This window comes from Corythoichthys intestinalis, chromosome 10 (assembly GCF_030265065.1).
Source record: "Corythoichthys intestinalis isolate RoL2023-P3 chromosome 10, ASM3026506v1, whole genome shotgun sequence".
Taxonomy (NCBI): Eukaryota; Metazoa; Chordata; class Actinopteri; order Syngnathiformes; family Syngnathidae; genus Corythoichthys; species Corythoichthys intestinalis.
The window spans coordinates 22105525-22130628 of record NC_080404.1 but is presented as its reverse complement, the minus strand read 5'-3'; the positions used below and the strand labels follow the sequence as shown (position 1 = coordinate 22130628).

The following is a 25104-nucleotide window of genomic DNA, read 5'->3' as shown; positions in this document are numbered from 1 at the left end:
TTTACTACGCAGGAGGAGGGCTTGACCACAGTCATAAAAAAATACAATGAAGAAAAGGATAACCATGATAATGCTTGGTTTCTTACTGTTCGCCAAATGAGCAATATTTCAGTATTGCCTGTATGGCCGAGTCGGGGCAAAACTGGCGCACACACATAAGGCTTATGTGTGTGTGTGTCATGCACGCACAGTACGTAGTAATTTGTCTTGATGTGGAGCGCATGCGGGTCAGTTTGCTCAGCATGTGTCGGACTGCGAATTAGTGCGCATGCGTGATACCTGAATGGGGTCAATGGACAAAGGCAATCTGAACGGACACGTCAAAAAAAAACAGATATGACAAAAAAATCTGAATTGTGCATTAAGACCTGCAGTATGAACCTGGACATGCCCGGAACACCTCTCCAGGAGGCATGCTTTGCAACCCCAATCTTAAATACGGGGACCAACACTTCCAGTTCTAGCGACATTGCATTGATATGTCAACCAAGACAGTCCTAGTACAACCAGGCCCTTTAAGACATTCAGGCAAATCTCACCCATCTCTGCCAATGTGAGGGAGAGAACATGCCTCAGAGTCCCCAGACTCTGCTTCCTCAAGGGAAAGTGTGTTGGTGTAGTTTAGAAGGTCTTGTTTGGCCCACCAAGGTGAGGACAGCAACGCCCAATCCCCACGATACACAGTGTTGATGGTGACCTGCTTTAACCTCCTCTTCTTTCCTCTTCACTAACAGAAAATGGATGGTCATGGTCAAGTATACATTCATTTATACTTGCATTTCAATGACCAAAACCTAATTTCTCTGGCATTATGATGTAAAGACCCAAGCACCTTACCTACTCTATTATGCAGATTTGAAAGGCTTCATTATTAGCTTGTTCATAGGGAGACTAAGATGAACAAAAGGGCTACAGGATCTTAATGCAGAAGCAGAGTCATTTGGGCTTCGATTACACAGCGCATGTCATTTTGCTTGCCCACAACACTCCGATCCATTCAACAGCTTCTTTTTTCTCTGAATTCATTATCTGTGTGATGTGGTAATGAACAAGTGTGTTTGTGCATGCAAACACACACACAATCAATAAAAATGATCTACGTCAGGCAGAGGACAAGCGGCATGGACAGAGAAGATAGTGTTATGTTTGCACTGAAAGAAAAGGCAAGGAAACACTTTTTTTTGCAGAAGGAGTCAGGAGTGCTTAAACCTATAACTAATGCCAACCCCCACCCCCGTTTCCAAAGCACACGCTTGCGCATGCCTACGAATTCACCAAAACACTGTCTAAAACGCCACTTCACTTGGCACAGATTAGGCATCTGCCGGTATGAGATTATGATGTATGATAACCTTAAGCAAAAATATCACGGTATCACTGTTTTGCAATTACAGCTCCAAAATGTGTTTCTTTCAGCTACGTATCTGTTTAACAAAAAAACAAAACAAAAAAAAATTTTTTTTCGATTGAACAGGGTTTTTATTTTTCAAAACAATATTAACTCTTTTTTTTTAAACAATAACAAAAAAAAATAACTGAAATATCCTAAATCAAATTAAAATAAATGCAGTCCTTTAGGTGAGCGTAAACCCACAGGTCATTATTACCATCAAAACAAAAATAATTGAATCATTTTCCATAAAAAGCACGTGCGTATGAAATGTTTACATTATACACACGCTCTCTCTCAACACAGACAGTTGCCAGAGAGAAAAAAACACATGTTTTACCACCGCAAGACACGCTAAACACGCTGGAGTTAACTCTCATAGCTGGTGGGATTTAATTCAATTCAATTCAATTCAATAAACTTTATTTATCCCTTGGAAGAGTTCCTTCAGGGAAATTAGATTCTAGCGCCCAACGTCGCCAAAACGTTCATGATAGAGTTTACTAACCTTTAATTTTGTATAAATGCGAAATCCTATTGGAGGTTTTGCCTCCTCAGCTTTCACCCTGTGTAAACATATTTTACATGTCGGTTGGCCCTTCTCCTCTAAGCTGCGGCCGTCTGTAGCTTTTCTGTAGCTGAAGTATTCCCATACCAGCGATTTCGTTTTCTTCGATGGGGGGAAAAAGTTGATGAGTTTCCCTTCCTTCAGCCATCGTGTAGCACAGCTGACACTGAGCAACAACCGGTTGGGGAAGGTTTAGCCTGCAGCTGCAAGGGAGGGATTTCTCCCTGCTTTTTTGGGACATAAATGACGTAAATTTTTTGCCGTATTGAAACCGTGAGTTGTCATACCATGGTATACCTTGAAACAGGTAATCGGCACATGTCTAGCGCAGATAGTACAAAAATAAGCCAAATGTAATGTTGTAGGTCTTTTTAGGATACTGAGATAAAACAGAAAGAAAATCTTGCTAATATTGGCAGTTTACAAGGAAATAATAATAATTGTAGTAATAATGAAAGCAGAGTGAGCTCATATGACTGTATACAGGTATGAAAATTCGAGGCACAAACTCTGGAAGTTGACTGGGGCAAGTATCAGCCATTTCAGAGGCAACACACTTTGTGTCTTTGAATGTTGAAAACTCGGTTTTGGCTTAGTGTCCTTTCCTACCTTTCCATTTCAGAATTAAAAAGCTCATGAATGACGCCATGACAAACAATGATTTCCTTAAGAGATTGGAGCCACAACACACAAGGGAAATGGTTGACTGTATGTATGAGAAGGTGTACACGAAAGGACAGCTTGTCATCCAGGAGGGGGAATCTGGAAACTTCCTATATGTCTTAACAGGTTGGTTCACTGTACACAAGACATTCCCATCATGGTATCCAAGGGGACAAGGTTGCTCCTAAAGGACACATGAGTAGTGATGGGTCATTGTAGGAGTAAAGATGAGACAGTTGGGCAATGAATGATAACAATTTTTATGAAAATAAGTTGGACAAAGGACCATAGCCGGAGCACAAGCAGGTTTGGCAAATACTTGTGGGTACATCTTCAGATGGGGCAACCCTGACTTTACATAGCTGGTGAATTCATGACCTGCGTCACTGCGTTGGTGTTATGTTAACAAACAAACAGAACTGTGAGCCTGACTTGATCTGCATACTAAAGGGATGTTAGTTAAATCTTGCATGCACCAGAAGAACATTTAATCAAATTTTCATTTATTTAAATATATGACTGAGCGGCATCAATGGGATCAAAGAGCCGAGGGTTGTGACCCCTGTTGTGGACTGAAATACTACTCTCTGCAAGTGGAATTGTTCCAAATGCCACTGCTGAAACCATTTAGCGAGTCCTTGTGAATGACATAATACATAATAGTGCATTCAGGATTACATACTCAACAACCAAGGAACTTCGTTCATGTCTTTGCTCTTTTAAACCTGTACTAAAGGCCACTAATTAACATTAATTAATCAAGTCATCGGAATTCTGAAAAAGTAGTCAGGACTTTCTCAGATTTCTGGAACCCTCAGCTCCAACTCAAGAATTAGTTTAGGGACCTTTCTAGTGGACCACAAGCTTAACTTCTAGACACAAATAAAAATATCTGGAATAACATCGATGTGAATTTGCAATAAATTGATTTATGAAAATATATACATTTCATTGCATTTGTACAATTATTGTCCAAATATTTGTGGACCTAACAGATTTACCTGCGCATTGTTGCCTTGTTTTCACCATGCTTGTTTGTGTCTGGGCCACAGGGGTGCCCTTACAGGGCTAACTTGTGGCCTGGCATCAGAATGCCTATTCGCATAGGCATAATAAAGTGTATGACTGAGTGGAGTTGGGGCTGAATCTTCTCGAAGGCATCTTGTGGCGCTCGAGAACCGAGCTCCTGTATTTTACAGTGATTGTTCATTTCTTAAAAAACGTTAGATGCTTAGGTGCAATTATCACAATCATTAAAAAAGACATATTTAAGCATATGCTATTCATTTCAGATGGCTTGCTGGAAGTCATCCAAAACGGCAAACTGCTCAGTGAGATGCATCCTGGAACAGCATTTGGAGAATTGGCAATATTGTATAATTGCAAAAGAACAGCCACCGTAAAAGGTGAGCATCAACACTATTGTTGCTTATGGTTTAAAGCCTCTAAAAATATAAATCTTTTCCAGATTGAAATTGTTAAATACCTGCCCACATTTATCGATTCATTTTTGTTGTAGATTGTGCCACGGTAAATAAAAAAAATTTTGATTTACCGGTACATTTTTTAGAAGTGATATACCACTGCATCACCATGTACAGTATATATATATACATATATATATATTAGGGCTGTCAAACGATTAAAATTTTTAATCGAGTGAATTACAGCTTAAAAATTAATTAATCGTAATTAATCGCAATTAATCGCAATTCAAACCATCTATAAAATATGCCATATTTTTCTGTCTTTAGCTTTACTTTTTCCAAAGCTAGACAGCTAGTGAACGACGCCTTAATAATTAGACTTCTTCCTTTTTCATCTGATTTATTAATAAAATGGCCTCAAACCATTGTCCTCTTTAGACCGTCGTAAAACTACAAAAAAAAAAGTACACAAGCATTGCATTAGCAACAACGTTAGCTTTGCACGCTATACAGGTTCACTAAACATAAACAAAAAGCGTCTCATACAAAAAATATAACATTTCGCTTACTAACATAATATGTACATTCTTTACAACAACCATACTTACGGACAAATCTTGTCCAAGGATCATATAAGCACAACATTATCAGCCCGAGACGTCGTGCAGCCATAATGAACTGGAAAGAAAACAATAAACCATGTCGCAAAGCGACCACAAGAGTTCGCTGTTGGACAGCACAAAAAGTCTTGCTGTAAAACTTACCAAAAGGCAGAATACTTTCTGAGCGGGACATGTGCGTTAATTGCGTCAAATATTTTAACGTGATTAATTTTAAAAAATTAATTACCGTGCGTTAACGCGATAATTTTGACAGCCCTAATATATATATATATATATATATATATATATACAGTGGTACCTCTACATACGATCGCTTCGACACACGAACTTTTCGACAGCCGACGTAAAATTTGACTCGCCATTTGTTTCTACATCCGACGACATGCTCGAAATACGACGACAATGGCAGCACCGCAGACGAATGCACGGTGGATTTTCTTGTGTGACAAATCAACACAGGTTTCAGAAAAGGTTGGTACAGGTGGTGAAACAAGGAAAAAGTTGACGCTTACCTTCTAAATGAAGATGCAAATGACAGAAAAATATGAGCGTGGGGTGAAATGGCTCAACAATACATCTCCACGGTCCTCCTCCGACCATCGTTCGCCAGTCTTTATAAATTAAGCTGACAATTCTTATTGTGGTAACATCTCCAGAGAAATCGCCAGCTTCGCCACGTTTTCATCATTTCTTTCACAACTTATTCAACACAAAACGCCTGCTGTCTGCTGCAATTGATGTTCTCAAGAAAGCATTGAAAGCGAAAGTAAACTCTCACCCGCTCCCCTCCCTCTTTGTCACGTCAGCCCCGCGGTGCCTTCAGGTACAGAAAAAACGTCCGCCTTATTAGAACCCGTTTCGTTACACTATTACAGGAATTATTATTATTATTATATTATTAATCCGATTTTTATTTATTATTTATTTGTTTTGCTATATGTAATTGCCATTTGTAATAGTACCAGCAGTATTTTTTAAGGATTTAGTGCAGGTTTTTGGGCTGTGGAACGAATTAATGGAATTATAATGTATTCCTATGGGAAAATCCTGCTCGACATACGACCATTTCGACTTACAAACAAGGTCCTGGAACGGATTAACTTTGTATGTAGAGGTACCACTGTATATATATATATATTTTTTTTTTTTTTTAAACTGTCACTATTATACAGCTCTGACGGAGTCCCACATATGGGCTTTGGATCGTCAGACTTTCCAAGCAATCATGATGCGGACTACACAAGCCCGGAATGAGGAGTATTTCAGCTTTTTGCGCAGGTAATGTACCCTAACGATCTGATACACAAGATACTTTAAAGTGGAAGTAAGGTTTCATATTTTCTTTTCTTTGCAATTCATCAAAGTCATGTTTGTTATTAATATTCATCCTATTGGATGCAATTTGAATATTCAGTGTTTCAATTACAACTCTTTGGTCTGATTGGCCGTCAGTGGAGCGTGTGTGTCGGTGGGAAGCTCGTAGGCATGTGGTGACTGTTACGCCCCGGTCTAGGGTTAGGGTTCGGGTTAGGCTATAACAGGGTGTGTGCTCCTCCCGTCAAACCCTCACCCAGAAAAGCCAGTGAAAACGGAAAATCAAGAGCAACGTCTTTATTTGGCTCAGAGGGAGACAGTTGCCAAAATAACAAAACAATCTAAATCTAGGTTCATACTATAGGTCTTAATGCACAAATCCGATTTTTTGTCATATCCGTTTTTTTTGGCGTGCCCGTTCAGACTGCCTTTGTCCATTGAGACCATTCAAGTATGACGCATGCGCTCTAATTCGCAGTCCGACACACGCTGTGCAAGAAGACCCGCATGCACAGAAGCGTCAAAACAAATGACACACGTCATCCGTCAGTCCAGGGATATCATATTTTGCTTTTTAAAAAGAGGACACCAATAACAGACATAAATAATCCCCGTTTAGGCTTATATTCAAAGTTTATATGGATCGATAGCATGCACTCACTGTCCGTGCAGTTTGCCCCGACTCTCTGCCGTGTAGGCAATTTTAAAATATTGCTCATATAGAGCAGAGAGAAAACCGATCATTCTCAGGCTTATCCTCAACCCATTTTAATTTTTTTTAGGACTGTTGTCAAGCCCGGCCCTTCCCCAAAAGCCGTGTTCACTGCAAGCTAGGCGCTAATAACGCACAGCTTCACCACTACCGTAGCGTCTCTCTCGCTACTTGATGACATAATTGCTGCATGGATTCTGATTTGGGAGAATGGACAGTACAGACCGCCGCGACAGTCTGGAAAAATGTGGCCCAGATCGGATTTGAACCACATACGAAAGTGACCCAGATCGGATTTGAAATGGTCCAGTTCTATGCGACTTGTCACGTTCAGACCGTCAAGTTAATGCCTCACTCGAGTCGGAAAAACACGAAAAAATCTGATTCGTGCATTAAGACCTGTAGTATGAACCTAGCCTAAGAAACCCTGCCTTCCTTAACAAAAAGAAAAAAGGTCAAATTAAAGACATTTTCTTCACCTAACTCCTATCAACCAAAAACGGGAGAAAACTGTAAAACAATAAGGCATCTCCCTCCTACATTACTGCTCAACTATTTACACTATATACAAAGATTACATTAAACAGGAATCACTGCTGGAAACCAAACATACAAATTGGCATTTCTGAATGCTGGTGAGGAGAGGAGGATGAGTGCTGGTGGCAAGCTTCTTAAATAGGCCAGGAAGTCCAAACCTTGACCAATCAGGGGGCACCACTCAGGAGTGGCTGAATCAGCAACACCTGCACCTAATTCACTCAATCAGCCACCCAAATCACGCACAAACACACCAGTGTAAAAGAGCAGTAAAAAAGAACAATTGACCCACAGGGTCATAACATTGACTTTGACAAAGAGTGGAGACACAGACTAGTACGTCTACACTAGAACGGATAATGGCCTTAAAAGTGTAATTAGTTGGACTGTACGTCATGTGGGCTACACTAGTATGCCTATTATGCGGATTTGTTGTTACACAGCTAATGTAATATTACCTGCCGCTCAATATAGACTAGTGTGTCCGTACAACAATCAGAAACTAAGGAAGTGACGTCATGCCATCGGTATTTTTAGTGCGGCATGACGGCATTGTGAACAATGGAGGCGAAAAATCTCAAAGTAGCATTCGTCTTTTCTCCTCTTTTCTTTTCCACAGTTATTGTTTACAGTTCCTGTGCAACCGTTCTGTCATTCTGTCAACAATGTACTAGCTTGCGCAGCACTACAAAGCTATGCATGATCATCAATTATAGTTGTGACGTCACACCCAGGATTGCTGGGGGGGAAGTGGGCGTCCCCTGATGCATTGCTTTGGACGGAATAACAAGAAATGGCGAAACAGAGCCAAATACATTTTCTACATGCAAAATTACGTGGGGCACCATTTCTTAGGACCAGAATGACCTCAGAATGAAATACATTCCTCAAAGCTCCATTTCTTTGTTTTTTTTTTTTTTTTTCAATTTTCAATATTTTTGTCTAAGGGCTGATTCATTAAATTACTGTATTTTTCTGACCGTGAATTGTAGTTTTTTTTTTTTCATAGTTTGGCTGGAGGTGCGATTTATAATCTAGAGCGATTTATGTGTGAAATTATTTACACATTATTGTATCATTGGAGTGACACTGATGGTTTGGTAAACTTGTTAGCATAGCGATAGTTATCTGAATACATCTTAATCCGTTAACATACCGGGCACGTTCTCAGTTTGTTGTCGATGCGTCATGTAACGTTCGTAAAATTCCTCCTCTTGTTCTGTATTCTATTTTTACCTTAAATTGCCTTTCAAGATGACATGTCTGTACTTGGTTTTGGATATTATCAGATAAATTTTCCTCAAAAATTCTACTCATACTCCAGTGTGACATGTTTTTTCCTCTTCTATTGTTTTTGTGCTGGTACGACTTATACTCAGGTGTCACTTATAGTCCGAATATTACAGCAATTAATTCTCCTCCATTATTCGTTAATGAATCAACATGAAATTTGGTTGGTATATTGTAAGTATTTATACACATCAATCCTTGAAACCCTATCTCTATTTTTTTTTGGGGGGGGGGGGGGGGGGTCACAGAGCTGGTTAATTACATTAATTAACTGCAGACTTATTCTTTTTTAGTGTGTCTCTACTTCAGGAATTGCCAGAAGAGAAACTTGCCAAGATTGTTGATTGCCTTGAAGTTGTGAGTATTTACAGTAATTTAACTAAAAAAAATTTCCTGTGATCCAAACAATCATCTTTGAGACGAATGCGTGTTTACTCTTTGCAGGACTATTTTCAAAAGGGAGAGTACATTATTCGTGAGGGGGAAGATGGTGACACGTTCTTTATCATTGCAAAAGGAGAAGTAAGATCAGAATCATCTTTATTTGCCAAGTATGTTTAAATAAACACATTTGTTTGTCTCTGGTATGTGGAAACACTCAAGCATTACAACAAACAGCAAACCAGCAATACTTACAGTAAATAAATAGAGGCATTAAGCCACGTAAGGATCAAAGTAGTCCAAAGGTGCTGAAGAATGATTATTGTGCGAATGATGCAGAGAGTTGTACAACATTAGTGCTGTCAAATTTATCGCGTTAACGGGCGGTAAATAATTTTTCTAATTAATCACGTTAAAATATTTGACGCAATTAACGCATGCACGGAATGACACGTTCATCCGTTGCCTGAAGCAGTTTACAATGACGCCGTTTTAGCACACTGAGAGCGAAAAAGGCATTTGAGAGTGGACACAGGCGTTCATTGGACCGTGCCTTTTATTGGCTTAAGCTTTGGCAACTCTTCCACAACAAATATAAGTATTGTGGCGAACAACATGGGGCAGAATGACAGGAGACGATCTTTTTCTTAACACGCTCAATTGAACACAACACAGAACATACTGTATACCATTTGCAGCCATGGTTGCCCAACTTTCCATCATGCATTTGGGCGGAACAGTTAAGTTGCTACAGTATTATAAGTGAAAGCCCAACAAAAATAATATTCCTATCTCTCACAGGTGTCGATCTTTTTCTTAACACGCTTAATTGAACACAACACAGAACATACTGTATACCATTTGCAGCCACCACTGACAGTCGTGGTTGCCCAACTTCCCATCATGCATTTGGGCGGAGCAGTTAAGTCACTACAGTATCATTTAGTGAAAGCACAACAAAAATAATATTCCTATCGCTCAAAAAAATAATGTTCACAAGAAAAGCGCTCAATGCAAAGAGAACTGGCATTCCCAATCAAAATAGCTATGCAAAATACACATAAAACTTACTCAGAGTTTGACTTGGCTAGATTTCTAATGAATTCTTAAGGCTTTGACACCATGTGGTGTATTTCAATCACTACCTTGCGTAGTTGAAGACACTGTGGAAGAGCAGCAGGGAGCCCATATGACGTCCCGCTCGGGGACGTCAACAATGTCGAGCTATTAGTTAATTTTTTGATTGAAAGTTTACAAATTTTATTAAAACGAAAACATTCAAAGGGGTTTTAATAAAAAGATACTATAACGTGTACTCAAATTTATCTTTTAAGAACCACAAGTCTTTCTATCGGTGGATCCCTTTAACAGAAAAAATGTTAATAATGTTAATGCCATCTTGTGGATTTATTGTTATTATAAACTGATACAGTACTTATGTACAGTATGTTGAATGTTTATGTCCGTCTTGAGTCTTATCGTTCCATTCCAACAATAATTTACAGAAAATTATGGCATATTTTAGAGATGGTTTGAATTGCGATTAATTACGATTAATTAATTTTTAAGCTGTGATTAACTCGATTAAAATTTTTAAACATCTGACAGCCCTAACAACAATATAAAGTTACTTGAAGTTAAAGGTGGGTAGTAACGCGTTACGTTTACTTGAGTTTTACCACACTATAGTTTTTTTTTTAATTATTATTTTTGAGTAGATTTGTGAAGAAGAAACACTGCTTTTGTTCTCCGCTACTTTGGGCTACACTGGTCGTTAAATTTTTCCTCTGTATTCAACATATTAGATTTGACTTAATTTTTTTCCAGAGATGCCCACAGTGGCGAATTTTACCAATGATATGTCGCAACAATAATTACATGACCCCATTATACCAATCAGATGTAACTATACAGTCACACGGCCACACACCAGCTTACAGTTGGAAGTCCTGTGATCACGCCGGCCTGTTCAATCACATGGCATCTTTTAAAAATAAACTGTTTGACATAGAACGCTGCCGTCTGCATTACTCGAAATCGCGGATATCAACCTCTCTCCCAATTTTGTTTGGCACGGATACACCGCCATCTTCAAATTTAGATTGTTTTGCTGCTGTTGTTTTTATGCTAACATCCAACGTTAAAATTCTGTTTCAAATGAAAGGGACAAAAGGTCCTAAAATTTGGAGGACAATTGCAAAGTTGGTGAACAATGGATCGCTGAAACCCATCTCACACTTTTATTGTTGAATGACAATTTTTCCTCCATTTGGTTATTGATAGGTTATTGTGACACAAAGCACAGAAGGCTTTGCTGAACCTCAGGAAATCAAGACCCTCGGAGTTGGAGACTACTTTGGAGAGAAAGCTCTGATCAGGTTTTTTTTTTTTTTCAGGTGTTTTTTTACATTGAAATAAGACTGAAAAAGTGGGGGTCGTCTTATATTCGTGGTTTAGACATTATACCCATTCACGACGCTAGATGGCGCCAGATATCATTGAAGCGCTGTTCTGTCATGATAGATCTCAGCTACTCTCAAGTTTAACCAGTTTGCATTATTTTATTGTAATGTTTTTCCTTATTCAGATTTGTTTCAAGACTACAGTTAGTTAGACTTCACTTTGATGGTTAATGCAGTTATTGCAATTTTGTTGTTTTATCAAAATAGATTGGTTTATTGACATTTCAAAAACCAGAAGCCATTCATTTACGAATGTGATAGCACTTTAGTTTACATATTTAAATGTTCAGATATTAAGATTTGAATGAGTCAAAATAACATTATTTTTCTCTCAAATATATTGCTATAATCATTTGTTTCAGATGTACTGTAATTATTTTCTGTATAGCAATTGATTTGGTGTTCAAAAAGTCTTTTCAAAATTGAGTCTTGAAAAAGAGGGGTTGTCTTATAATCAGGGCCGTCTTATATTCGGGCCAATATGGTATATCATATCATTTAAACCCTTGCACACTAAACCGCAAGATGTCGCTCAAGGCCTGTGTATCAAAATTGGCGGTAACTTAAAAAAAACAAATGAAAACAACTGAGAAGGGCTGAACAAACTGGCACCAAATAGAAAATCATATTCTGCAGATTGCAAGCAGTGAAATAGGCAGCCGAAAACAGTAATCGAGCAGCAGCGTAGCGTTAGCATAGTGTACGCTTGTTCAGCATGTTGTTCTTTATTCTATTGTTATTTGGTGTTGGATTTTATCAAATAAATTTCCCCAAAAAATGCGACATATACTTCAGTGCGGCTTAAATGTTTTTTTCCTCTTTCTAGCACATTTTATGGCTGGTGCGACTTATAGTCCAAAAAATATGGCACTCTAATTCACTGTCTGCAAAGGTGACTTAAAAAAATGAATAAATAAATAATGTGTAACTAAGAATAAAGTCACAGAAAACAATCATTTAAAATGACTATGATTTCAACCATTAATTTGAAGATAAATATTTCCTGTACTATGTTATAGTGGTTCGAAACTTTTTAGGAAGGGGTAGTATACACTTTATCTGTTTAAGAAGGTGCTACCATTGTATGTTCTGTGTGTGCTTACTCTGGCTTCCTCCACAAAATGCAGTTTTTGCTAATTCTTAACTTCAAGATTCTAATTCTTTTACTAATATGTTGATACATTTTTCTAGTGAAGATCTTCGTTCAGCCAACATCATCTGCAATGAAAATGACACACACTGTTTAGTGGTTGACAGAGAGTGAGTACTTGCTGCAACTGTAAATTTGCCAGGTGATGACGCATGTGCTCTGTGTAGTATTCACCACCAAAAATAGGGGGTGGGGAAAAAAGATATCCCAAGGTGATGTTTAGGAGGAGTTCAATTGTTTTTGTCTCCTCTGAACAATTTCTGAAGTGGGGTAATTATTAGCGGAAATTGTAATGAGTGAACAGTGGTGCCAGATTTGGCGAAAACAGTGAGAAAAATGCATTGATTTTGAACTATTGATGAAAAAGGTTTTTTTTTTTTTTATTTGGAGGTTTTTGGAAATGTATATGTCTACACTTCGAGGTAAAGCTACATCGTTTTCAACATCGTCTTTACTCAAACTATACCTGGCATTTTAGCGCCTCACAGTGTGTGGTGCTGTGAATTGCATATTATTTCTGATTTGGAGGAACGCAGTCAAATTCAACAAAATAATTCTAAAAACATTCAAACGTGTTAGATGCACAGTAATTTAAAAACAAATGACAATTCTAACTAACTAGATGAATAATACTAGAAACAACATAACATTCAGTATGTTATTTTTGTAAAAATTTTATTTTTTAAGTTTTTCAATTTTTTTTTTCTGTACTGTGCCTAATCTTTTTTTTTTTTTAATCAGTTCCTCTTGACAGATGAATTTGCTGACACCGATCTCAATAGAACTATTCTACCTATAATGCACTTTGCAAATATTTTCAAAGTTGTACTTGGACAGTGGTTTCTATTGACAAACATACATTTTGACATGTAATAAATAAATATATAATCAATGATTAATTATCGTGTTTATTGAAATTAAAATAGTACAATAGTATTAACCTTTTTAAGAGGATGTACATCTCCTATAATGCTGAATGGCAAAACAGCATCTTTCCTCTCTATAATGTCTCCCAATGTTAATATATTTTTTGGTGCGGTTATAATCACAACATTCATCTATCTATCTTGAATGGTTTTTAATGAAATGGGCGGATTTTACAGTAATTGGGCTTGAAACTCTCCTTCCAATCTGGCAACCCTGTTGGTGAATGGGGTTGAAAAATGTGTCCACAGTTATAAAGCTAGTGTGAATTGTACCTTGTAATCATGGATGTGTGGCCTTAAAGAGAACAATTTTGCATGGATCAAAAATATAGAATAAAGACTGATCCTGCAACTAATGTTTTATTCTCTCTCCAGCAACTTTAACCAGATGGTTGGAACCTATGAGGAACTTCAGGCTTACCTGAAGGAATATGTAGAGGAACTTTCAAGGAGTGACGAGAAGCGAAACGCTCTGTGAGTGCAAGAGGATTTACAGACGTGCAGACTAAATATTTCTGCTCCTGAACTGTGCAATAGCATGTTAAATCAGCCCCGCAATGTAGATGCTTGATACATGCAGGGAAATATTCAAATGCAACCTGTTGAATTTAATTCTTAGGCCACATTCACCCCAGATTGATTCTGCAGAAGCCCAAGAGCTGAGAAGGTTAAAGGAGAGGATTGCCCTAATACCACATAATCAACCTTTCCAGCAATTGGAGGTGATAGCGACTCTTGGCATGGGAGGATTTGGACGAGTGGAGCTGGTAATCTATATATTAATGAATTCATACATCTATTTATTTTTCTCATTGTTTAAAAAAGTTTTCTAAGTTATAGCAAGAAAGCTCTGCCAGCCGAGAAAGGTGGTGTTAAATCGCCCTCGTCGTCCTGTCCACGATCGACTTACTAACTGTCCCATCTCGCAACGTTCTACCCCGGGCCTGTGTTGCTTCACTGCCAAAAGTCAGCAGGCTGGAAGGCTAAATTATACCGGACACGTCTGCGGTATGGATCCGCCAAGCTCCGTGTTGACTGCGTGCTCCGCAGTACGTCAAAAATAGGACAAAACATACCGGCTGCGCACAACTGCGGTCCGGCAGCTCCGTCCCATCATAAGCTCTCGTGTGATCGCGCCCTATAATGTGGCGTTAAAAACAACGACAAACACACGGCGTCTGTACTCAACAGAGAAGCAGAGAGAGAGGTGGACTTGATTCGACCGAACATTTTTTCCCTATTTATTTCTGGTTTTTTTGCTTTTACCATAAGTTGGTGATACCCCATCAACAACCCGTTCTCTACTATTTAATTACTGTTTTAAATTAAATAACTTGCATAACTCACCGCCCATTCTCATAGCTTCTGCTATGGCTTTTCTTGCAGCTCCCTTTTTAAAGTTGTCTATATAAAAAGGATCTGTATCACAAATCACTTTGTGGCTTTTCACCTCCATATGAAAGCAGTCGCTGAATGAATAAGCACCTGGCCTGTTGACTCCAGGCCTGGCTCCACCCAATTTGACGGATGCGGCAAAAATAAAAAATAGCCCAAACCATCCAGCACGTCGGAGATGGTCCGCAGTCAATCCGTAGCGCATATGCAGCCTGTATAATTTAATTAATATGATAGAATGGAAACGGATTGGCTCGGCCGCTATATCTTGACGGACCCGTACAGCACACGCATCCGGTATAATTTGGGCTTTTGTCACCGCACGCATTACCACACACGGCAAATCAGCCAAAGAGTGCAAATTAGCTCTAGCCAACTGTAAAGTAATGAGAAACAGGATTTTTGCCGAGGAGCTAGAAAAAGACACCTAAAATAGCTTAGAAAATTACCATTTAGGCACTTTCAATGCAAATTATTGTAAAAACCTGGTAAAATGGCATCCAATGATATGAAAAATCATAGACTTTACTGTTACTACAAGAGGCGCAGGGCCGATCCATAGGAGGCGTATTTTTAAAACTTTCAAAACCAAAGCCGCTAGCGACCTAAAACTACACCAGGCACCTACCTAGGCATATATGAGTCAAAGTCGTACCGTAATAAAAAGTCAAAGCTGTTCGCTAATAAAATCCTGAGTAATTATTTTTCTGTAAGTATAACAAAACTTGAAATTGCTTGCTTCTTGGTCAAAAGCAAAAAAATAAAATAACGGGCACTTATCATTCATTTTACATAAATACAATATTTCAAGCTAAGATGCTATTGTGTAATCCAATGTGACGGCCATCACAAAACAGCTTTTTAAGTTGAAAATTCTTGTAAATAAATGCATAAATCCCGGAATTCTTTTACAGATATAAACGTGAAACAGTCTAGATTCTTGATTAAAAGCAAAAAAAAAAAAAAAAAAAACATGCAGTTATTCCTTTTCTGTAAATATTTCAAGCTAACGTTAGGCTAACTTTTTCATTTCATTGTTTTCACAACGTTTCAAAGTGCATGCATGGGACTATTTTACATTATATTTATGGTATTACCTTGAATCCTCGATCAAATCACTCTTGAGATACTCTTGCCTGCTTCTTTGCACTAAAACATTTGTCCTGTTTCCGTTTCCACCTAAATCCGGCGTTAGAACACAGCGTGTGTTTGAGTTTGTCACAGCTCAACATTTAAAGTGTGTGTATAATGTAATGTCTAATCTGGTTTATTGATTTTACTTGAATTTCTTAATTAGGCCAGTAATAACATTTTTTTCCCCCCCTAGTGAATTCAGGTAGGAGGCCATTATACTAGATATATTTTGTGATAGTTAACCTTCTCCATCTTGTTTTTGTTTTATTGTGTTGAGGAATAATTTTCTTTTATTTTTATTACTGTATTTCAGGTGAAGCTGAAGGACGAGGACACTACATTTGCACTGAAATGTATTAAGAAGAAGCATGTTGTGGACACCAGACAACAGGAACACATTTACTCAGAGAAGAACATTCTTCAGCACGCCAATTCGGCTTTTATCATCAGGTGAATGCCTTTTACTACTGAATTTGTTATTGCTCACAACTTCGAGAAAGTAAAGGTGCAGTTGCATAAGTACTGTATCTGTGAGTAACACAAGCAGAGCTGGATAGAGTAGCCATGAATTCAACTAACGTAAGAGTAGCGTTACTTCAAAATAATATTACTCAAGTAAAAGTATCACTAGTCATCCAAACAGTTTACTAAAGTACAAGTAAAAAAGTATTCAGTGAAAATACTCAAGTAAGGAGTAAAGGCTTACAGTATCCGATTTTAGCATACAATAGTAGGTATATATTTTTTCTCAGAGTCATCTATGTGAACTTTTACCGATTACATGACCATGATATTGGGCCAAAAAATTATACATAAATAATCGAATTCCGACTAGAAAAATCTACAGAAATTAAACATCCCCGTCCAAAGAGCATGAGTGCCCTCTAGTGGAGAAAATAAATTTCCTAGCATGAAATTAATTCAAGTTTTCCGTGATACAGTAATCCCTCGCTACTTCGCGCTTCAAACTTCGCGCCCTTGTTCTATCGTGGATTCTTTTTTTTTTCATTAAAAAAATAAAAATAAAAAAATACAGATGAGCTGTCCCAATTCGATCACATAGTCTAACTGTCCCTCCCTCTCCCTGTTCTTTGTTGGGCAGGCAGTGAGTGCACTGGAGTTGCTTATTAAAGTTAACAATGATTGACAGACGTTGATGTTTGAGGTTGCCAATGAAGTGAACTTCAAAGCGCAGCATGCTTCAATCATCGTTTAACTCAGTGGTCTCCAACCCGGTCCTCAAGGGCCCGCTTTGGGTCATAGTTTTTGTTCCTGCCGATCCAGCACAGATAGTTGAACCAAAAAGGTTTCTGCTAAAACAAGCAAAACCTGACTACAATCCACTGATTGCATTTGTAAAACACCAGATTGGTGAAAAAGTGTTGTCATTTGTCTGGTTGGAATGAAATTCTGTACCCACAGCGGCGGCCCTTTGAGTTGGAGACCACTGGTTTAACTTGTTAAACAGTTGCTGTGGCAACTCATTGTGTGTAAGTGAGCAGCTTGAGCAGATTTGAGTGGACTCACTCAATGAAGCATTTAATAAAGCCAAGCATTTTTCTGCTTTATTCTTGTTTGAAAACAATTCAGTGGGGCAGTAACATGTTTAAAACTTACCATAATTATTACGTTTGAAGTGCTTAAAAACCATTTACATACATAAACGTTTTCTTTTAATATATACTTTGAGAAAAAAGTGAAAAAACATGTTTTATATATTTATATAAATCTGAATAAATACATTGGGGGTGGGTGCTACTTCGCGGTTTTCCATGTATTGCGGCGAGTTCTGGTCCCCACTAACCGCAAAAACACTGTATATCGGTCTTTTTTTCTTTTTGACTTTTTCCTTCAAGGCTCGCTGCAGCGAATCAGTTGCCTCCATCTAAGCCTGTCCTCTGCATCCTCTGCTCTTACACCAACTACCTTCATGTCCTCTTTAACTACATCCGTGTTTTCAAGTAATGTTGATGACAGCGCTCTATGTCAAATAATTTATTTTTATACGGTGCTTTAATGACACCACGGCATTGAACAGGCTGGCGTGATCCTAGAACATCCGACTGCAAACTTATGTGTGGTCATGTGACTGTATCGTTACATCTGGTTTACCGATCAGATGTAACGATACAATCACATGACCACACGTAATGGAGTATAATTGTTGCGACGTCTCGTTAGTGAAAGTGGTAGAATGACTATCTAAAATCGCAAATTTAATATGTAGGCTAAAGAGGAAAAATGTAACGACTCTATTGTAGACCAAAGTAGTAGAGTAAGAGTGGCTTCTTCTTCAGAAATCTACTTAAGTAAAAAGTATGACATGGAAAAACTACGCTTAGAAGTTCAGTACATTTTTCTCAAGTTATTCAAGTAAATGTAATGCGTTACTACTCACCTTTAACCACAAGGGATTCAATTTCGGCCATATCACTCAACCCTTAGTGTCTGTTTGTAGCTGTTAGTCTACGAGCAATAAAAACATTTTTGTGGATGAATGGATGGATGGAATGGTAGGTAGGTATAAGGTAGGTAGATTCAAAGCTGAAAAGTAGGTTTCTCTGGCTTTTCTATGGAGTTGCTAGGGAATGTGCTGCAGAATGCTGCTCTCTAAGATCCCACCTCTGCGCGAAAATTTATTTGACAATGACTTTAAGGAACAAAAACCTTTGCAAGCAGTCTTTGAAAAAGATAAGTTCAGCCAAACTGTGAGTTCTATTTTCAACTTTCCCACACTGTTTTTTTAAGTATCTTAGTTTACTTGTCAAACTTTTAATTGTGTTTTCAAACACTGTAATAAAAAATTGGTATAAATGAATAGAAAGTTAGGATTGGATTAAAGTAAACTTTTTTTGGTCAATTTAGGTTATTCAGAACATTCCGCGACAATAAGTATGTCTACATGTTGTTGGAAGTGTGTCTTGGAGGAGAGCTGTGGACTGTGCTGCGTGACATGTGAGTTTCCATTTTATCTTTCATCTAAAACGCTATAGAAAAGCCAGTTCTAAGTGGCATTCAGTTTGAATGTCTCTAATCCAAACCAACGGTGCTTAGCGTCCCTGAATTCATCAGTAAGGCTGCATTCAGACTGCAAGCATATCTGATTCCAATTGGATTCCTACTCAAATCTGATTTCACACTATTTTTAGCAAGTGTCCAAATCAGATCTGTGCCTTTTCAGATGGGGCCAAATTATTGACACATCTGACAGTTTGCTGTGGCAACAAAGGCATCATCCAGCATAAAATGACATTACAGACACTCAAAACCCATCTGAGCTGTTCAGACTGAGAAGCATCTTCTCCACATCAGATATGAAACTACCTCCCGTATGTGGTTTCAATCCAATTTGCAAAAATCTGGATGGACTAAAAATCTGATTTTGGCTGCCATGGGCTGTTTGTTCAGTCTCAACCCTTAATTTGAAGAAATGTAATACCTAATGCATGTCATTTTATTAAGAGTATGATTCTAGCATGTACAGTATTTATATATACATATTTTTCAATATGCAGTATTGAGTAAGGGGGTCATATGTATTCAGTAGAATTATTTTTTAATGCATTTGTTACTTAAAATACGTTAAATCTAAGGTATGTTTGGGTTAATTGAGGAGAGATATTTTTACGTGTTTTGTAAAGTCTTGACAAGCCAAATCTTCTTGTTCTATAGGCAGATAATGTTACTACTTTTAACCATATTACACTTGATGTCTGAATTTTTTTGAAAACCAGCTTTTTGCAGTGTAAGAGGTGATTTTGCAAGGCACCAAAATCTAAATGGGAGCAATTTAAAGTTCAGTGTGTCTCTCAAGGACACGTCGACACGTATCAAACCACTAACCTTTGGATGATTGGACAACCTTCTCTACCAACTGTGCCACCCACACTACCATAATTAGACGAAGGAACATGAAGGAACAGTCATCAAGTGTGAGCTCTATAGACAAGGGATTGAAGCTCCAAATTCTAATCAGAGACTGCCTGGTTTAAAAAGTAGTACAGTAGAGTTTAGGGAACAAAATGTTCGTTTTTAGAAATATTTGATACTTTTGCGTTTGTTAACTTTTCTCCCAGGAACTATTTTGATGAATCGACTGCAAGATTTTGCACTGGTTGCGTCCTAGAGGCTTTTGATTATCTCCACACTATGGGTATTATATATAGAGACCTCAAACCCGAAAACCTTCTTCTTGATGCAAAAGGATATGTCAAAATGGTAAGTGGGTTCAAAGTGTAAATGTATTTTTTCAATACTGATAAGTAACTGATAAGTTTTTTTGTTTTGTTTTTCCTCAGGCAGACTTCGGGTTTGCGAAAAAGATTGGTCTTGGAAAGAAGACCTGGACATTCTGTGGAACACCTGAATATGTGGCTCCAGAGGTCATCATGAACAAAGGCCATGACTTTGGAGCTGATTGCTGGTCTTTGGGAATTCTCATATTCGAACTTCTTACTGGCAAGTAAGCCAGTAAATTGTCTTGTCATCTGCCTTTTGATGTACAGTGGACCCACATAGTATGAGCACAATCCGTTCCACGACCAAGCTCATAACGTAAATGTGCTCTTATCATGAATGCATTTTCTTCATAATTCATAATTAAGCTTCCCATGACCCCCCCCGTGTCACACCTAAATCATAATTCAAGGCATATTTAAAGGCTAAATAAATTTAAAAATTACAAAAACAATGTTATTTATATACAAGCACTTACCAGATTGTAGAACTTGAATGCTCATACTCTTTGCAAAGATCGCTGACCCGCACAATCTTTTCATGTTTTCTTATTATTTTTTGCTTTGTTTCATTTTCGAGCGTTCTTTTCTTTTTCTCACCACTGTCTTTGGTCGCCATTATCCTGGTGGACATGGTGAATGTTCACTTGTAAGCACAAATGATTCAGAAGCACATTGATACAAAATTAGACAACGAGGATGAGCAAGGTGGGGGTTTCTGTTGACGCGAGACACTCGTATGCCCACTGGCGGGATGCCGGGACTATTGGGGAGACAAAGCAAGAGAGATGGGAGATATACAGTATTTGTAAACACCAATATGTAAGATTGGTGGTCAAAAATGATACTGCAACTAGGATCAAAATATTGTAGCACAACATCCGCTTTTTTCCTCTTTGGCCTGCCAGATAAGTGCTTCGAATCAAGCTGCGTTATCAATCCAATGTTGTATTTCAATCAGAAACTAGAAAACAGATACTTGTAGTACAAGCACAGGAACTTGTAGTACAGGCACAGGTACTTGGAGTACAATCACAGGTGCTTAAAGTACAGGTACTTTTGACCTTAGTTTATGAAGCCTACAGACCTCTGGCAAACTGGATGAAGACAAACAACTTCTCTCATAATTCGCTGATTGGTGGAAGGCAGGACATCCGTTGCAAACAAATTATCAAAACAATTCTAATCATGGTAGGTATCAACTTTTAAAATGGGAAAATTAGAAGTATTTCCCAAAAATCTTGTTTCTTTAATGTCTATTGAAATATTTGTAAGACTAAGGTCTTGCTTGGGCTTGCTTGAAATTAATCTACGTATGTATATGTGTGTAATGCATTGTGTGTATGTACATGGAAAATGCACTCACCTTACTGGCAAAAATGTGAACATCTGAGTTGTTTATCATCAATAAAACCTCCTTAACAAATCCTGCTACGAGGTACATGTAGGCCACGAGGCTTTTATAGGCTTTTAAACTTTGGTATGTTGGATTGTATGCCATCACTTTCTACAAGACTGGATTTTTTTCCCTATACTCTAAAAGGAAAGACACATTTTGCAATGAACTGAACTGAAATTCATTTTTTTTCTCCAGTCCTCCATTTGCTGGATCAGATCCCATAAAGATCTACACAATGGTCCTCTATGGCATTGAAAAGGTGGACTTCCCCAAGAGAATAGGCAAGCGTCCAGATGACCTTATCAGGAGACTCTGCAAGTATGGACCCGGATGGGGTAATAAATAACATTCACAGGCATTATTTCAGATAAGCACTATACAGCAGGGGTCACCATCAGCTTTTAAATGTGAATGATTACCTGCTCATACTGAAAAATACATTTACTCATCAATGATTTTACTTTAAATACATAAGTTATTCATCTATTTAACCATATACATTAGGTACAATGTTCCCTCTAATTTTTCATGTGTCTGAGCAAATGCACACTCTCCCTGAGCACACTGCGACCCACAATGAGCAACATCAGATGTGTACCGTATTTTTTGGACTATAAGTCGCACCAGCCAAAAAATGCGCAGTGAAAAGATAAAAACATATATGTCGCACCGGCGTATAAGTTGCATTTTTGGGGGAAATGTATTTGGTATAATCCACCACCAAGAACAGACATGTCATTTTGAAAGGCAATTTAGAATAAAAATACAATAGAGAACAACAGGCTGAATAAGTGTACGGTATGCTAACATTACATGACTCATAAACAACGAACAGAGAACATGCCTGGTATGTCAATGTAACATACTGTAGCTATTTAGAGTTATTCAGATAACTATAGCATAAACAACATGCTAACTAGCAACAATGATATAATAATGTGTGAATAAGTTCACATATAAGTCGCTCTAGGGTACAATGTAAGAATAAAACTGCAATCTATAGTCCGAAAAATACGGTACATAGCGGCCACACACCAGTATCACGCCTTTTCACGCCTATTAGCATTTCTACTGCCCATAAATTATCTACAGGCATGAAAATCTCTCACCTTTCGGCGAAATTCGCCGTTTTGAAGTCAAAAAGGATGACCTACGTGAATCGTGTAGATCCGAGGAGAAAAATTTTAAGGGGGGGGGGTCGTTTGTAGGCATGTGCCAGTTACCTTCACGGATTACCATGCTATGAAAACGTCGCGGTTACAAAACCACTAAAATTTTCCGTCATACAGTAGTAAGTATTCGTTATTTTTCATGTGTCGAAAATGCAGCCAGAATTAGCTTGGCGCGGCAGCGCTTACCCCTTCCCCTGTTTGATGCTGCGTGTGTCAGTGACGCTATTCCAGCAAACCCAAAAACAAGCACTCCAAATGCAACGCGTAAATTCTTCAATTTATTGATCTCTCAAATCGTGGTAACTGAAATATACCAAATGAATACATTTAAAACGTTGTACACTCGTATTTTTCCACATATGAGTAGCTTCAACAGTTTAGCTTCATGAAAAAGTTTGTCAAAAACAAAACACACATTTTCCTTTCAAATTCAATACACAAAGTTACTAAAAACTTACAAAGACGAATGATAGGCAAGGCTTAGCTAGGACAGCAACTTCATTGAGGTTAATCACAGCCGCTGAGAGAGAAACAAGTTTGTATGCGGGGAGGAAAAAAAAAAAAGAGCGTCAAAGATCGCTAATTGCGACAGATGATCTTGTACTAAGCACAAATTCACATTCGCTGGAGGAGGTAAAGTATCACTCCCAATTGTTTTTAGATGAATGCATTTGCCAGCATATTGAATTTAGTGAGTAATGGTTTTCGTTTTCATATTTTGTGGTATGACAAAGTTACTGCCGTTCGTTGCAGCTTGCGTTGAACACTGCCGGAGCGTCCGGTGAAAAAATAGCTCCCGTTAAGGTAGCGTCAAGCTTGTGTATTTAACGGTAATATAAAAGCAGTGTTGTCAATAACGCGGCATCGTAATGCGTAACTAATCTGATTACTTTCTTTCAGTAAAGAACAATCTAACGCATTCATTTGTCTAAATCAGTAATCTGAGTAAAATTACTTTCCTTGATGCCTGTGCGTTACTATTTTGTTATTGCCCCATAATGTGTGTAGAATGAAGAATACTGTAGTCATGGGAGTGACATCACATGTCACATTTTTTAATCGGGGATGGAACAAAAAGGGTCACGTGTATTACCATGATGCGTGAGCGCTGGGAGTTTGCGGCCAAAACAACATAGCCTTGCTACCTCGCCAGGATGCAATGAAATAGGCAGGAGATATACTACAAACGGCTGCATTTGCACACTGGAAACACAGCCATTATTTCACATTTTTGTCCAGTAAAGATAACAAAAATATCTCCGTGCGCTGCAAACTTTGCACTGGCTCAAAAAGACTGTCCACCGCTATAAGCATCCAATTCAAGCACCACTTGGAATTACAGCACAACAGGTAACAGGACAGCCAGGACTTTTTGATACTGCTCGTGCTCAATCCTGGGTTCAAGCTCAGTTGTTGTTGAGGGTTTTGAAAGCTTAGGTTTAAAGAAATTCTAAATATCCATCTTGCCTCCTCAGCTGTAGTTTTGGCTAAGCAATGCAAACGGCTGTCTCTAAGGTTCTATAGTCACATGATCTGTTCGAAAAATAATTTGGACCCATTATGAAATACTTTGAAGGATTCCTGTTCATTTTATTCATTTGTGTTGTTTGTTTTATTGCTCTAAAACTTTTATAGACAACATTTTAAGGGCCATATTCAATGGTCTTTATTTTAAAGGGGAAGTTCAGAATTTTTTACATTAGGCTTAATCTTTGAGTTAGCCGGGGTTTAATTAGTCGTTGGAAATGATTTGAACACATTCTGTGCAGTTTGACAGTTATTTGTTAGTTTCAGGGCTCCGGAGTGGCTAAGCTAGCGCGAGTCAATCGTGGTTGAAATCAACTCCTTCAACTAATTAAACCCCCGTTAACTCGAATATTAAGCCTTATGTGAAAAATTAAAATGGTCAAATTCGCCACATGTAGGACGTTTTGCAGACGGCGGACATTTTGGCAGAACGCCGGAACATATTTCCTCCACACCTTTCTCACCTTTTTAACCCCTGACCCATTTTCATGCCTGTATCTAGTAGTAAGAGCATTTAATGATTAATATCCATAGTTAAAATATCTTAATAAAGGTCACTAGAATACACACCAATCTGACTGAAATTGTACCTTATTTTTCACGTCTTAATATATAGGACTTGCATTTGGTGTGATTGAGTTTACAAATTCAAAGGCATAGTTTTTACTTCGCTAGCTTTCTGGTATACTCACATACTTTGCCATGTGATTGCGGATTTGTTGAACTGACACCATTGACGCATTCATTTCGATGGCAAGTAAAATATTGTCAATGAGAACTTCAACTTGCTCTGGGTCCG

At 38.1% G+C, this 25104-nt stretch overlaps 1 protein-coding gene across 2 annotated transcripts in view; it reads left to right on the top strand.

The window, feature by feature from the left end:
• The window catches only part of LOC130923064 (cGMP-dependent protein kinase 2), a 41000-nt gene that overhangs the window by 8682 nt on the left and 7214 nt on the right, over positions 1 to 25104 (top strand). Inside the window, exons 4-17 of one of the 2 annotated variants that reach the window (XR_009064647.1) lie at positions 2581 to 2747; positions 3914 to 4027; positions 5844 to 5949; positions 8818 to 8881; positions 8969 to 9046; positions 11189 to 11283; positions 12559 to 12627; positions 13819 to 13917; positions 14063 to 14210; positions 16286 to 16422; positions 18838 to 18927; positions 20049 to 20190; positions 20271 to 20434; positions 21802 to 21941. Coding sequence is in view for 1 of the 2 variants with exons in the window: in XM_057848484.1 (XP_057704467.1) it covers positions 2581 to 2747; positions 3914 to 4027; positions 5844 to 5949; positions 8818 to 8881; positions 8969 to 9046; positions 11189 to 11283; positions 12559 to 12627; positions 13819 to 13917; positions 14063 to 14210; positions 16286 to 16422; positions 18838 to 18927; positions 20049 to 20190; positions 20271 to 20434; positions 21802 to 21924 (1596 nt within the window). In the remaining variant the exon portion in view is untranslated. The remainder of the gene's footprint in view (positions 1 to 2580; positions 2748 to 3913; positions 4028 to 5843; positions 5950 to 8817; positions 8882 to 8968; positions 9047 to 11188; positions 11284 to 12558; positions 12628 to 13818; positions 13918 to 14062; positions 14211 to 16285; positions 16423 to 18837; positions 18928 to 20048; positions 20191 to 20270; positions 20435 to 21801; positions 21942 to 25104) is intronic. The other variant, XM_057848484.1, reaches the window with a different exon arrangement.